At 35.0% G+C, this 16,733-nt stretch overlaps 1 protein-coding gene across 7 annotated transcripts in view; it reads right to left on the reverse strand.

Moving 5' to 3' along the window:
• Positions 1–782: 782 nt before the first annotated feature.
• LOC121407046 (serine/threonine-protein phosphatase 4 regulatory subunit 1-like) overlaps positions 783–16,733 on the reverse strand; it is a 51,993-nt gene continuing 36,042 nt past the window's right edge. For all 7 annotated transcript variants that reach the window (XM_041597956.1, XM_041597958.1, XM_041597957.1 and 4 more), the window contains 10 exons: positions 16,171–16,329; positions 13,404–14,432; positions 11,940–12,128; positions 9,153–9,314; positions 8,377–8,477; positions 7,609–7,729; positions 7,249–7,364; positions 6,509–6,669; positions 4,640–4,782; positions 783–4,058 (listed from right to left, as the gene is read on the reverse strand). In XM_041597956.1, the coding sequence (XP_041453890.1) occupies positions 4,044–4,058; positions 4,640–4,782; positions 6,509–6,669; positions 7,249–7,364; positions 7,609–7,729; positions 8,377–8,477; positions 9,153–9,314; positions 11,940–12,128; positions 13,404–14,432; positions 16,171–16,329 (2,196 nt within the window). In that variant the 3' untranslated portion in view covers positions 783–4,043. The remainder of the gene's footprint in view (positions 4,059–4,639; positions 4,783–6,508; positions 6,670–7,248; positions 7,365–7,608; positions 7,730–8,376; positions 8,478–9,152; positions 9,315–11,939; positions 12,129–13,403; positions 14,433–16,170; positions 16,330–16,733) is intronic.

Genomic DNA, 16,733 nt, shown 5'->3' on the forward strand with positions numbered 1-16,733 from the left:
TGAAACATCGTGATCATAATCATCAGTAATCAGCACCATTATATCATCATTGCAACCACCATTAACATCATCATCACCATTATCACCACCACCACCACCACCACCATCACCATCACCATAATCATCATCATCATCATCATCATCATCACCATCACCACCATCATCACCATCGTCATCATCATCACCATCATCATTATCACCATCACAACCACCCATTTCCTACACCATCGCCACGACGCAATCATCTATCATCAAATTTTCACTACCACTAAATTCTACCGGTAATCCTCTTCATAGATGAACCAACCGGGCATCACAATAGGTCATCCCACAAAACATTGTTGAGTTGCAAGAAACTTGCAATCAATGGTTAGTCAAATTTGGGTTCTAGGATTAATCAGGAGTCCTTCAATTAATTGCAAATTTGCACTAGATTGTTGGGACTGCTTTTTGAAGTCATATTGATTTGCTTTAGTTAATTTTAATCAATCAATTGCAAATTTGCAATTGATTGCACATATTTTCTTGCATCATCCTATCAGAACAGATGTCACCGTGGTGTCACAACATTTGCTCCTGCGTAATTTCAGAACCACGCGCCTGGGCGTCGCAAATTTGGTCTCAAAAGATGTGCAAAACTTGAAAGTAAAAAGTCAGCGAGCAGCGACGTGATGAAATTTGTCACCCCCTCCCCTTTACTAAGTGTTAAAATTACAACATAATACAAAGCAAATTCATCACAACCAGAAGAAACATGGACAAAGTGAGAAAGTACTCCAGAATTTCATCTTCATACAATTCAGAATTTAATTTTGGACTATACACAACATGATAAATCTCATTTTTCTTTTCAATGTTCTACCTTTGCACATTTTCTTCAGACTATAAAAGTTAACAGCAACGATTTCATACACCCTATACAGTGTTATGTTGTTAGTAGTACAGTTTTAACAAGTCATAGTTAAAGTATGCTTATATATTAATCATTTTTTCTGTTGTCTTCAATATCATACATACATGTCCCTTTATTAATGAAACCTACAATAAAAACAAAGATACAATATTTTTGCAATACATCAAAACTGTCACTCCCAATAGCACATTGCTAATATATCAAGTACTATTAAGTATATTCACTTCGTCAATCCATCACGATGAAAGACAATTCTAGAAATATTAGCTTTTTATTACAACAGATTTATATGGGCATGGTGAAATTAACAAAAAAAAAAACCTGCTGATTTTGATGAACTCACGAACAGCGAGCATAAACCATGCATTAAAAAGTGACATGTAATACTATCCATCATACAGATCACTCATAAAATCTGGATTATGACCATTGTATAAAAACCATTTGAAACACAACTTGTGCTGATCCACACACGTTACAATAAAAGGCACAAGTAAAATGAGAGTAACTGATAAAATTCAATAGTACGGTCTGTACTGAGCAATCAGAATTCTGATGGTATTCTCAGCGAGACAAAAAGGGTTGGATAAGAATGTGAGAAACAAGCAATTAAAGCGAACATAAAGGATGATTACACTTTTGTCTACCTTAAAAGGCAACACATAGTGAGTGCATGGTACTTATCCCTTTCTTTCAGAAGATTCATGAATTTTGATGGTGTCATCTCATAGGCATGTACACAGAAGAGTTACTGCTGGAACTAGGTATTGATTTATTTGGCATCACGCAAGCAAAAGAGAAATTGCTCAAGATATATTATTATTTCAAATAAAATCTAACTTTTTGTTGGTAATTATTCCATGTTTGATAAAGCATTGATAATCTTGTATGTTATCCAGGAGAACGGGGATGTTGAAGCTATCTACGATAAAATAAATGCAGCATGACACAAAACCAGCATCATTCAATGTAAACAATAGTAATAAAAACATAGTACAGATACAACGAAGAGAAACTATATACTGTTAACAAAATATACTTTGAAAAAATAAATGGATCATGCACATGACATGAACTTGCAAAGTAAATACTGTGCGATTAACTCATTATATTGCTTCCTAAAAAAAGTACTTGATTAGTACCATTGAGCAAAGGTTGATAGAATATGGTGAATTTAAACAGTATTTGATTTGTAGATTAAACACTCCATTGGGTAATTGTTTATTCAGTGGGGGAAAAAATGGTTTAATATCACTTTTATCAGACACACTTAAGTATTGTCATGGTTTATATTTCATGATTTTGGTTTCAATGAAATCTTCAATAATGAATTCAAATTGTTTTATAATTTCAGAATTTAAAAATGGCTTGCTCAGGATTTATAATTAAAAAAAAAAGCAATCAGATATATACACTTTGGTAGGATGAAAAATATGCCAAGAAAAAACGGTACACACATTTGAAAGAATATAAAAATAGACAATATCATACTATAAAATAGACATTTAAAAATTCAATGCATGACTTAAGAATAGTTTGAAATCACTCTGAATTATTCATTTATAACAAGAATATGCCACAAATGAAAGATGACAAGCAACTGTACATCATTATCATACATCATGATAAATCTGATGTGATATCTATTCAGTAAAACAATGAAGGGATATATATATAGAGAAGCTACATTCATAATGGGGATTTCCAATATGGACAAATATGGGACATAACCAGACAGGTCAAGAGAAGATTAGTACAATTACAAAAAAGCATCGAATTAAGATGGCATTTAACACAAGTGCACTACACAACAGAGAAGCTTCCTAAATCTAAGTAGGCCTTTCGTTGTGGTCGTGAACTTGTAAATCTCACAAATGTGCAGTGATGTCAATCACTCGGAAAGAAGAAGTTTGTAATTTTGGAAGGAACAGGGGGATAGTAGTATTGGGAATGGCTAATGCAATTGAAATAAGTGGTTTCTAGGGCAAAGAGCTCAAGCGAAGAGCGAAATGCAGGATCAGGGGTCACATGTCACAAAAAGATGTCAGAGATTCAAATCAAACTCAAATCAATTGTCTTTTATACTCTTCTTAAAACAAAACATTTGAGATCTCTGTTTGAATTCACATTACAACTTCTGCACCTCTTTGCAAAATGAGCCCATCATAGGCAATAAAGAACAAAATTAGGAGGACCTACCAGTGACCATCGCAACACAAACATGAGGGATATCAATGTAATTTGCCATTATCTAACAGTATTGAAAACCAAAATCTGAATCTACCTTTACAGCAAACAGCTCCCACATACATGTATTTATCAATGTTAACATCAATCGAAAGCTTCATACTTGCACATATTAGTTAGGTTCAGTGTAACAAATTGCATTGCTCATGCTACAGAACATAATACCCCTTACAATCTGTACAGATTTCAACACTTGCATTGATTACTCAATCCTGCTGGCATGAAAATTTGAGGTATTACACCGATATGAAAATAAAGTCATTGTGAATAAATAATTGTCCCAAAATGGCAGATACGTGGACGTCACACACCACCACAAGGTATGCAATGATGGGGTGTAAATCTTGGGGTCTAAAGACGTTACGTTGTTTTCTCATAATTTTAACCCAAATTTATTTATCTAATGAATTTCTACTAAATAGGAAATTCATCCACACTTCTACAGAATGCTATTTTGTGTTTGTTTGCCTTGACATCCATGAAAAAAATTCCATCTTTTTAAAAACCTATATCATAATTTTGTTCTAGATAATTTTTACTGCAGAATTTAAATCATTTGTTCTAGATGAATAGATAGACTACTGGCATTCCATGAAAATATGGTCTAACTTTACCTTAGGTAAAATTAATCAATACTATGAAAATACCAGCCATTTTTTTTTCTTCAAAGGCTCTATGCTGTTAACTGAGCGCTCCTTCTGCAAATAAAAAGAGCTTTGCAGGAATATCATTATTGTTAAAAGCTATTCATGGGCATGGTAGTTGGGGGTTTGAAGGCATACACATTGTCAGTGAGTGAGGTTGTAGTATGTATGCAGCACACTTGTGGAAGAAGGAAGTATGTACGAAAGTCCATCCGGTGAGGAAGAAAGCCCACTTCTTGTTATACGGGAAGTTCCTGAAAGGTGATAAAATGCAAGAGGGGAAAACTGTAAGTCACATTTCTTTACACATTCCTTCATTCCTTCTGGTCAGCATGATCATTTCCAAAACAACATTTTATCTTGATTCTGTCAAAGTGTTTCTTAATAATACTACAAAGTCTGGAGGCTCATGCCGGATACATACTCTATGGTCTTTATGTGAGCTAATATAAAACAAAACATCCAAAGACGTAATAAATGGCTTTTAAAACTAAACAACCCTTTTCAAAATCAATTAAGTATCATCAGTCAAAGAAAGTGTAAGGACAGACAAATCTAGACACAATGCACCACTAGATTCAACATTTCATTACATGAATATCATCATTACATCCAGGCAATGATCTAACTCTGTGATAAAACTATGGGAAGTTAAAGATGTTAAAATTGTATATTTCTCACATGAGCTATGCACTTTCCTCTTGATTATAAAAACAAGAAAGATCTTTGAATTATGAAATTCTTTCAAGATCAACGAAATTTCAATAAGTAGGCTTTCCCCAACAAAATAAAGAGCAACTTTGAATGGAGGAATGTTGAAACATAACTCTCTTACCCCTTCTGCATAATGAACCTTGGCATCGCCTGAAGGTCCCAGGCAGGAATAGTACCTAACATCCCGATCCTCATCTCCTCGTAGCCGACTAAGACATGCCAGCATCTCGTCCCGATAAGGGTTCTCAGTATGATCAAAATAATCTGTACAAGAAAAAAAATGAGAAAATAGTACATATCAAAAACTGTTGAAATTAAAACACCTGCATAGACTTCATCCTTTCGGTTAACAGTTTGGAATTTGGTTCATCATCTCTATCTTACAATATTACAGAAATTATGTCATTCAAATTGCAAAGTGTGATGAAATCAAGAATTACATTCTGGAAATGTTGTGGTCTGATGGTTCTGGCATTTGAATCAAAGGGTCATGGGTTCAAATCCCAGACATGGTGAGATTTCCTTCAGCAAGAACATGATCCACATTGTGCTGCTTTTAACCAAGGTGAGGAGAATGGGTACCCAGCAGGATAATTTCCCTAAAATGCACCGATTGCCTTTTGCATAATAAATTTATATGGCCTGAATCTTCTCACAAATAATTAGATACCCTATTTATGCGGTATGTCTCCATGCTTGGATAATCAGAATTTACTTTTCTACTATGGGGCGATTCCATACGTGTCTAGAGGATATTTCAACAATTTCTACTCTCTTAGCTGAATGCTTGACCAATCAATTTTTTTTGTCAATGATAGTTATAGTGAGAAGCCATGTGAATATTTGATAACCACCAAAAAATATACAATTATATGCGTGGAAATTTTATTTCTGAATATCTTAGTACTTAACTCAGAAATGTCTTGTACGACGTGCAACATTTTCACCTCTAATTCACCCATGGACAACAATTTTTTATTGGTCATCAATAGAATTTCCCGGTTTGTTTAGCTAGAAATTGCCCTGTAATGTAAATTTTGATTTGCGCCAAAGTAAGGCATGGATGCAATGAAGAATCCAGAGGCCAACGATGTCATAATCCTACATGAGTTGGGAAACATACTTGTAAATCCCTTTTCAATGAAACAAACTTTAATTTATACTAAGTGTTTATCAAACAATTTCAATGTTAATCATTGATAAGGTGTTGTGCAATGGATTTTAATGCAAACCTTGTAGGATTATGACATCATTGACATCTGGATGCATTATTGTCGTGCTTATTGGTGCTTTTGCGCAAATCAAAATTTACATCCCTGCAAAGAATACCAACTGATTATCCAAGCATGAAGACATACCACACAAATATGGTATCAAATTATTTGGGAGAAGATACTCTTTCTGGTCATATATAATGATTAGTGTTCATGACATATTTTTTTCCTTATATTGAAGAATTGTGAGGTGTCCATTTTCTTTTTAACTTACAGAATAGTATTCTGTATTGTGATGAACCGTGTTCCGTGTTCAAACCGGCCACACCTCTCGGACCACACACCCTCACAAGCCAGAGAACAGCAAAAAAAAAGCCTTGCCTGGTTAGAGTAAAATTTATTGACCCGCCCTTTAACCATATATGGCAAATACTGGTTTGTATTGGTAGTTAAAGGGGAAGTTCACCCTGACAAAAAGTTTATTGTAAAAATAGCAGAAAAAATAATAATATTGCCGAAGGTTTGAGAAAAATTCATCAAATAATTAGAAAGTTATTAGAATTTCAATTATTTGATTTGTGACGTCATATGCGAGCAGTATTCCTACATAGCGAATGGTAAAAAATCAATGAAATGTCATTTTCTCAGAAAATTGAAAATGGTTTTCACTGGAACTTTTGTATATCAATAGACAAATCATTTCACACCCGGTGGATCCTAACTGCTTTACAAAAACTCATTTGCAAAACAAAAGAGCAAACTGGAAATGGACTTACTGATTAGAAGAATGTATTCTGTGAGCGTCCTAGCCAGTGTGAGCCTCACATTAGGAATAGGATCCTCCTCAAGATGAAGCAAACCAGGAAGAAACTCAACGGCAAAGATGTTTGGCTCAACAGACTGATCCTGGAGTAGGCGCTGACATAGATGACAAAACCTGTAGGAAAGATAGAACAAAATCAAACAGTGATCTGGAGAATAAATGATTAACTTTTGATTGTCAGTGTGGTATAATGACATTCAGGAGAATGAGTTGACAAACGGGATTTGATGTTAAATATTCCCAAACACTTGTAAATAATCAGGACTGCTTGCTGTCTCCTCAAACTTTTGTCTTCTGTGCCACTGACCTGACTACCTTGAGGGAATCAAAAATTGTATTCTTCGATCCCCAAATCTACTATCTATGACAAAATATTCTCTGCTCTTGCAGATAAAAAAAATTACATATTTTTGTTACTTGAAATTTGAAAGTGACATCCAATTACCTATGCTTGAGTAGGTTTTATCAAATAGATACATAACACAGATTTTTGTCAATAAATATATGAGAAAAATCACATTTTAGGAAGAAAAAACACAGTTCCTCATTTTGGTTGCAAAAATGTACTGGTTAGCAGCTCTGGAGATGTTGCTACATGGGGCACTTAAAATTGTAGGCAAAAGTATGGGATAAGATAAACATTATTCATGTGACCCTATTCATAAGTGATTGAGAGACTAGATGAAGACTTACGCCTGCCTGTGTGCCCATCTTGGGCTCTGAGCATAATTGGTGACTATCTCTTGGACGAAGGTCTTTCTCAAGTCACCATTGTTGGAGGACATGATAATCTTTGCAATCACGCTCAACTGTTGAAAGAAAAGAGTAACACCATAAAGAGCATGGAAATCACATCAAAATGGAAGTTTGAATTATGAATCACTAAAAATATAAGATGTCTGTGGTGTGTGGTAAAGGGGGAAATTACAAAAAATCATCAACTGAAATTACATACAGGTAGATTAAGTATTTTCATTGTGCAGAACGAGTAATAAATAATCTCCGTGGGGATGATGATGCTTTCATGATTGTCTATTTCTAATTATCACTTACCAGTTTATATGACGTAAACCTGACATCAGCCACCCTATCACCAGCAAGCTTGGTAGCTATGGGTAAGATGTTATCACACACATCACTAGGATCATACAGATCACACAGCAAGATCAGTTGCCTGAAAGCACAGAGATATCGAATTCATTATCACCAATGTTTTCAAACTGGGAACAACATTTCAGTGGGAAAGCAGAGTGAAATCGGAGTATGGGGATCATAATCTATGCCTGTGTCATCTTTTTGAGTTAAAGATTTTTTGCTGTTGCTAGGTTTGAATTGCTAATACTTATACCCCAGCATCTTGAAAAAAAAAAATGTCCTGACATTCATTTTGTTCAGTTTTCTAGTGGTAACGTGACATACATCATAAATAATTAGCTAAAAAATATTAATTCATTAAAGATTTTTATCAATCCATAATGTCACTATCAGTAATTCACATCTAACTCTATGAATACCCTGAAGTTGTATAGTGCATGTGGGCAACAGCAGCAAAAGAATGATTTACATTGAATATCCAAGAATGAATTGAAATGAAATTAATTTCCACATGTCTAGATCTCATTTCAGCTTTCTAAAAGTTACTGGTTTTAGATCCTTGAACAAAATCAACTTGTCTCTTATTTTTTTGTTCAAACCCTAGGGGATGTTTTTAAAGTCTTTCACTGACTTCCACAAATTTGCTCTCGACCAATCGGATGCAAGATTTCATCAGCAAGCTGCTTTGTGAAACACAGAACATTGCTGATTTCCATGCATACTCACTCTGCTAGCTCAAGCCTGAAGCGCCAGTTCCTTTGGTTGTCTGTCGTCAGGAAGTCTGTCATCCGACTCAAGTACTGTCTCCTTAGCTCTGGTTGTAGTAACTGCCATTGCCAAAGAAGAAAGCAAAAATTGATTAAAAAAATTCATGTTTGTTCCGAGGAGAATCTGAAAATTCATTTTGCCCCTGTGATTGTGGGCCCAGCAGCCTCTTTGCTGTCTAAAATCTATGTTTATGTGTTGTCCATAGAATTTCTATTTATAAATAGCAAATTTAAACACGTTAGAATGAATGCATCTTCAGAGAATAACAAGTTTTAATAGCAAATTCTCGAAGGTTCCTTTGCTCAAAAGGGTGAATGAATTAAGTGCAAGTAGTTGTTTTAGTGATATCACTTGTTTTTCACACATTTAGTGAGCCAGACCAAGCCATTATTTTGACTAAAATTGTACAATTCGATAAAAGAGAATTTACAGCAACTCAGCAATTGTGAAATCAAATTTTGCAAACTTCATATCTAGTACATAATCCTGGATATACAAAAAAATAAAAAATACCAGGCACAGGCAAGAAAGATAACATGAACAGTGGTTAATGGATTTTGATTTGCCTGCATTGTCAGGGGACTGTTGCATAACTATCTTATGATCATGATCACTTTGTGATTAGATAACTACCATGGTAACTGGGCACAGTAGATGAATGTTTTACCTGGAGTTAACAAAATATTAAAGCTACTTTAATGATAAAACATGGTTTCGACAAGCTGTCTACTGACCTTGACAAAATCGGCAAAGTGCTTGAGGACTCCTATCCTAACCTCATCCAAGTCTCTTAGAAAGCCATTGAAGATAGGCACAAGGTCTGATGATGTGATGGCATCTCCCAAGATCAAGGCCATCTCATGGATAGAGAAAGCTAATGTTCTTCTCACCTTCCACTGCAAAGAAGAGAGACATTGGTGTGATTAATAAGATTGAAAGGAAAGCCATTGAAGATAAGAACCTGAACACAATTAAGCTGAATAATCGTTTTACAGAAACGTGCAATAAGAGTTAATACCAATCCTCCCCAAGAATCAGTACACAACCTGTGTTAACAAAAATTAATTGACTTACTATCCATCATATAAACAGCTATCAAATTGCAAATTTCATGTACTTATTTCTTCACAATTTCTCTTCCCTCTTCTTATGATGATTTATTTGTGAAAAAACAAATATGTTAGTAATTACATTACCAGACAGTCTGACAACTTTTATTTGCCCAATTTCAAATATAATTTCTCACGAACTACAATCAAATATGTTGGACCAACTCCCTGGAATAGTGTACCAAATGATCTTAAATCATGTCCTTAACTCAACTCTTATAAACAAAGATATAAACAAAGTGTTATAAACTTGTGAATTGTTCCTTAAGCCGTTTTGTTGTTCACTTTGTGTTTTTGTATAGGTTAGTTCTGTTAGTAACACTTTTTTCTGTGTACAACCGTTTGCGATTTGCCTTTGATAGGCCGTTGGCCTTTGTAAAATTCCACAAATTTCTATTCTCTGTATTTTGTGTGATCTCAATTATTATATGCTTTTTTATCAAATTGCATGTATTGTCTTTTTATTCAAATGTGAAATAAACTGAATTGAACTGCATGATGGCTGCCATCACAGACAATTATACTTAGTAGTTTTATTGTAACCTATGTCTGGGAGACAAAAAGCAAACTGAATCACTGTGACCTGCGAGTCTCTCCTAACAATATAACTGATTGGGGGTATGCAGGTTCACCACTTCCCTCTTCCCTATTCTTTTATACAAATATTGCAGTGGGATATTAACATGTGATAGGTGGTGACTCTTCTCTACATGAGGCCCAAAATTAACATCCCATCCAAGGGACAAGTTGTTATACACTGAAAGATATCAAAGTCATGCTTCTCAGTTGAGTAAATACACTGATATTGACAGTCAATTAAAAATTGTCTAAGATGAAGAGTCTTCTAGACCCCTTTTTCATAAAGCTTTTCACATTGAAGAAATGAATTGGATTTCTTCAAATTATTTAAAGACAGGGTGATACTGAGAGCCTGTTAAGAGAAAGGGGAAAGTGCATTTTTTAAAGGATCAAGTTGCAAATAACATCCTACTAAAAGGACCTGGTAGTTGCTTCATAAAGCTTTTGGGGTTGCCACACAGTCAAGCTTAGCTTATAGTGGCAACTCCTGCAACCTTCTAAAAAATATTGATATGTTTTAATAGAACATGCAGTTTTTTTCTATGTTTTGCTTGTCAGTTATATGTAATTATTGTATTTTCTTTGTTAATGTGTTTATGAAAGCGTAGCATAAACCAATAAATGAAATGAAATAAGTTGCAAATGACATTACACATGATTGGTGACCCTTTCTTGGGCTATATAACATATTACTATGTAGCCAACTTGGCACCTAAGAACATGTTCCAGTCATGCCATAAGTCGTTTGTACCTTTATGAAATGATTTGCATAAGTGATTGCACATCAATTGCGATCAATACTAAAATTCTGCCTAACAATCGATCAAAAGATCCTGTCTTTTAGTGCTACACGACCCTGAATTTTTTATCTTTGTAGATTCATAATGCAAATTGGCAATGTTATCGAACTATGCTTAATCAGCATGGCATTTCTCTGATAAAATCAAGATAGCCTTCAGTAATCTAAAGTAAAAAGAGATCCAAGTCCAAAAGTCGACCTTATCTTGCCATCCATAATCCTTCTATTTGTACAGTATCGTTTTAGCATAGAAAACTTGACAGTGCATAAAAAGGTTTTGATATTTCATTGGATTTTGATGCTTGAAAAGTAAATAGATAAAGGGCCTATTTCAAATACCATTCTTGGAATTTATTGTGCTACCCTCTCATCATTATGTCATTTCATGATTATACTGGTATAACCAAAGAAGCCAAAGTTTGTAAATGATCAATTATATTTTCCTAAATTACCAAAGAGAAATATCCCATCATTTAATTGTTAGAACTATTGTAAGAAAAGGGATAAGCAATTTATTTATAAAGCACTATTTGTACTTACAAATGATTTTTTTTCTTCACATTTTATCATTTTTTTCCACTAGGAAATTCCAACCATTCTGTACATCTGAACCCTACCCCCTCCTGTTTCCCATGTTAAGTATTGGAGGCATGATAATTTCAGGAAAGTCCCTCATGTAGACGGGAGGTTGGTTGGATGTACAGGCTTCATGGAACAGCCCAGCTTTATTCTTCTGAAGAACTCTTTCTTCACCAAGACAAGATTATTTTTCTCTTCATCTTTTTTTAATGTTCAGCTACAATTTCACTGTGAAATTTGTCTCTTGCAATCTCAAAACTTAATTGGAGGATTTTATTTCACTATGAAGAATGAGTGTAAATCTGGGATTAGCGATAAACCATTGGTCATTAATTCATGTATTTTGTTACTAAATTTTACTATTATGTTTATTTTATTTTGGAATCATTTCATTGATTTGATTCTTGATGCACTGTATCGTGCTATGAAAATAATGAATTTGAAGTGACTCTCACCTGCATGTCAGAGGCTAATGTTTCATAGATATCTTTGAGACAAGACCAGTTCTTACGACCAAGGGTGAGGGCCACACCAGGTAGACTGTAGGCACAATGCTTGGCGATCTCTGTATCCACAGCCTGAGCTATCCGTGGGTCCGTCATGGACAGATAGTTCTCCAGAAGAAGGTGTGGAATCACATCTTGCTGTCGGGGGGGAAAGCAGATATCATTCTTCGGTATTAATATTAGATGTGGGTTTTCTTGGATGAGCATTATAAGCACCTGCTGTTTTATTAATGATAATTGGATTTTATATAGCGCCTTTTCCAGAGGATACAAAGCGCTGTTAATTGCATAAGACAAGTTAAAGGAGAATGAAACCATTGGAACAAGATAGCTTGTGTGAAAACAGAAAAATCAAAGAAACAGATCAACAAAAGTTTGAGAAAAATCGGACAAATACTGAGAAAGTTATGAGCATTTGAATATTGCGATCACTAATGCTATGGAGATAGCAAATTGGCAATGCGACAAAGATGTGTGAAGTCACTGATGAACAACTCTCCCCATTACTTTAGTATATATTTCACTTGAATTGCCTCTTTTATCACATCTATCCATAGATCAGTGTTCTTTCTACATGAGGGCATGTAATACATATTTTCTAAGAATACATCATGGATAAAGAGTTTGCATCATCATAAGAAAACACAAAAAAGAGACATTTTAAGGGTATTTTATAGTCCACCAAAGGGAAAGTTGTTCATCAGTGACATCACACATCCTTGTCGCATTGCCAATTGGAGGATCTCCATAGCATTAGTGATTGCAATATTCAAATGCTCATAACTTTCTCATTACTTGTCCGATTTTTCTCAAACTTTTTTTTATTCTTATACTTTGATTTTTCTGTTTCTACACAAGCCTATTTGTTCCAAAGGTTTCATTCCCCTTTAAGGTTTATGGTTATATAAGTGTGTTTTGAGATGTTTCTTGAAGAGGTTAAGAGAAGAGAGGTATCGAAGAGATGGAGGGAATTTGTTCCAAAGATGGGGGGCAAGAGATTGAAAGGAGTTGAAACCGGCCTGTTTTCTGGACTTCAGAATTACATTACTGTCTAAAGAAGTCTTGGCTGTTTATTATTAATAGGCATCGATAATATATCTTTATCAAAAGTTTGTAAATAGGATATTATCCAAATTGGAGCTTGGAACATTAGAAATGAGGAAGTTGCTTGGGAATATTTTAAAGAAGGAACCTATTTCATCACTCGTTTTCAATGATTAAAGGCTTGGGCACTTGTGACGCAATAGATATTTAGTCACTAGTTGACGTGTGTTCGTATTCATATTCTTTAGTTGGAACTACAAATTTGAGTGTAAGATGAAACAAACACATTACATTAGAACCAACATTTTCATAACAATTAGATAAAAATTTCTACAGAAAGAAATGAAAAAGAGGTATAAAATTGCTTACTATAGGCGAGACTTGATTGAAGGAAGGCTCGACTTCTGACCATTCATTGACTTCTTCTTCCTCTTCCAAAACACCATTAACAAATGAAAGAGTCTTGTCATCAATCCGTTGCTCCAGGGTCTGAGTACTTGGTAGATGCATTACCATCTCTGTGATGTCATTGGCTTCACTGACATCAGCAGTGTGAAGCTTGACACTACCGTCAGTCTCCGTCTGATGGTCCTTATCCTGTGACGAAGCGTCCTCTCCGTCGCCTTCTAGATTCATCTGGGATATTGTCTGCACCAAGTTCTGGATGTCTTTCTTCAGCTCTTTAGCCTCAGCACCTTCGCCCGAGGCTGTGCCATCACTGTCCTCATGCACAGCCTCTGGGCTGCTGATGCCAGAGTCGGGCGATGATTTCTCTGCACCCGTATTGCTGCTGCCTCCTATCACAAACTGTGTAGTACTTGTAAACCTATCATCTTTAGTCCTTGATTCACCTGCACTGTCGTTAGTGTCCTGCGACGTTGTTTCTACTGATTCCATCTCGATCGTTTCCCCTTTGCTTTCCTCAGTTTCCTTGCCATCTTCCTTGTCACCCTCCTTATCAGTACTAGACGATTCCTTATTTCCCGTTCCAAGAACAGGCACTGGCTGTCGCCAAAACATGAAAGAACTATACTCTGGACTGTCATCATGATGAGCAGGTGGTTCCCCATCCCCTACTTTGAAGTTTAATTCCCCAACCCCTTGATGAAGTGTCTTTTTGTCTTGACTGGTACTTTGTTCGCTACTTGCCCCGTCTTTGCTAGAAAGTGATTTATTGTTACTGCGTTCATCTATAACTGTGTGCTCTGCTAGTCTATTATCTGAATTATTAGTTGAGTTATTTGTCTGTTTGTTACTATTAAAATCATCGTCTATAGGCACTACGCCAGCTACTTGGACTGTACCATCTGCATTGTATAAGAGATGAATGCCTGATATACTTGGGTCAGCAAATGTCGAGATAAAAGGACCTAATGCTTGAAATGCTGCCATTCGTACCTACATAAAAAGAAATTGAAAAGGAAAATGAATGAAAAAATATCAAATGATAATGACAAACAGTATTATCATAAATCATGCCTGCTTAAATGATTTCAACATCTGGGGCCAATGACACACCTTTGACTTGTATGCTTGATTGAACCATGGAGCCATGATTGAACATGATCAAAGAAATCAAGTGTAAAACTAAAGCTAGATAATATGGTCAAACCAGACCTTCATTTTTGAGGAGCGCGATTGCACTGGTGCTCCTACCGCACTCCTTAAGAAAAATAAGGAGTAAAAATTTTTTTTTAAAAAGCCTTTCAAAAAGTTGCTGAAATTTCACATTTTACATCTTTATATTCACGACATAGGCATCTGTTTTTCATAATTCCTTGAAATTTTTTGATTTAGTTGGAAACTAAAGAAAAAATGAAATATTCACCTCTTTCCCCGACTCTGATTTGACTTTAAACTCAGTAAATATTGTAGTCCCATATGAAGATTTTCATGGCAACACCATGGAAGTCTACATGTGGGACTACAATATTTACCGAGTGTAAATTCAAATCAGAGTCGGGTAAGAGGTGAATATTCATTTTTATGATAGTTTTCAACTAAATAAAGATAATTTCAAGGAATTATGGAAAATAGATGGCCATTTCATTGATTTAAAATGTAAAATGTGAAATTTTTTAAGCAGGAGCGTGATATTTTGTAAACGTATTGACCCAGGCCTAGTTTCACCACAGATTTATTGATAGCTACACAGCTATTGCATATACGATGTTAAGAAAAATCTACAATTTATCATACATGTATTGTATTGAATTGAGCTCCTCAAGGAGAGCGGTTCTGAAAAGCTCAATTGAGCTCCTAAAAAAAATTAAGGAGAGCTATTTATTGAGCTTAACAAAATTATAAACGTGAAGGACTGTCAAATGCAAAACTCAATGGCACAAGCCTGTGAGAACTGTAAGCACTCTCAAATAATACAGCATATCTAATATTCTGCTCTAAAATTACAAGGAGTAGTGAAAGCAAAGAAATAATTACAGTGCATAAGTACAAATGAATATAAAGCATCTATGCGGTGTTGATTGCCGCACTATATATTACCCCGCCTATATATGAAGTTTGAGTTCTTAAAGGTCAAGTCTACTTCAGAAAAATGTTGATTTGAATCAATAGAGAAAAATCAGACAAGCACAATGCTGAAAATTTCATCAAAATCGGATGTAAAATAAGAAAGTTATGACATTTCAAAGTTTCGCTTATTTTTAACAAAATAGTTATACATATGAGCCAGTTACATCCAAATGAGAGTCGATGATGTCACTCACTCACTATTTCTTTGTTTTTTATTGTTTGAATTATACAATATTTCAATTTTTACGAATTTGATGATTAGGACCTCCTTGCCTGAAGCACAAAATGTTAAAATAATGGAATTCCACATGTTCAGGGAGGAATGAAACTTCATTTAACATGACAATGACGAGAAAATCAAAATATTTCATATTTCATATAATAAAAAACAAAAGAAAAAGTGAGTGAGTGATGTCATCAGTTTCCTCATTTTCATACCGACTGAGATGTTCATATAACTGTTTTGTGAAATGAAGCGGAACTTTAAAATGTCATAACTTTCTCATTTTACATCCGATTTTGATGAAATTTTAAGTGTTTGTTGGATTTTTCTCTTTTTATTCAAATCAAGTTTTTGTTGGGGTGGACTTGTCCTTTAACTTACCCATCTAGACTGATCCCGCAGTAGATGGACAAAGAGATTAGAGAGTTCCTGCTCTCGTTTAGGCTTGGATGTGGCCCAGGATACCGTCATAAAACACTCTGCACAGGCTTTCCTAACTCCCCAAACACCGTCCTCACAAAGTGCTTCAAACCTTGGTAACTGTATTGTAGAAAAGAAATGGAAAATAAGAAATAAATGTGAATCATTATCAACATATTATCATGTTTCTTATACTAATAATTTCTGTAATTGAGTTGTATATATCTTGTGAGACAGGATGTGCCCCCCCCCAAAAAAAAATGAACAGGACAAGGGGTCATTCACCTCAATAAATGTCAATACTAACCCAGAAAAGTTGCAAAAGTGCCCCCCCCCCTTTATATTGCTACTAGGCTCAATATAATTTGCTATGAACAGAAGTATAAAATACCCCCCCCCCCCCGACTCCGGTTGGCTATCCTAAGTTTCACAGCACTTGATTTCTTCATGTCATGCCAATTTTGTACCAATGTATAACCACATTCTACCAAAATGGGTGAAAGAGCAAGAGAAAGAAAAATTCC

Source organism: Lytechinus variegatus, chromosome 2 (assembly GCF_018143015.1).
Source record: "Lytechinus variegatus isolate NC3 chromosome 2, Lvar_3.0, whole genome shotgun sequence".
Lineage (NCBI taxonomy): Eukaryota > Metazoa > Echinodermata > Echinoidea > Temnopleuroida > Toxopneustidae > Lytechinus > Lytechinus variegatus.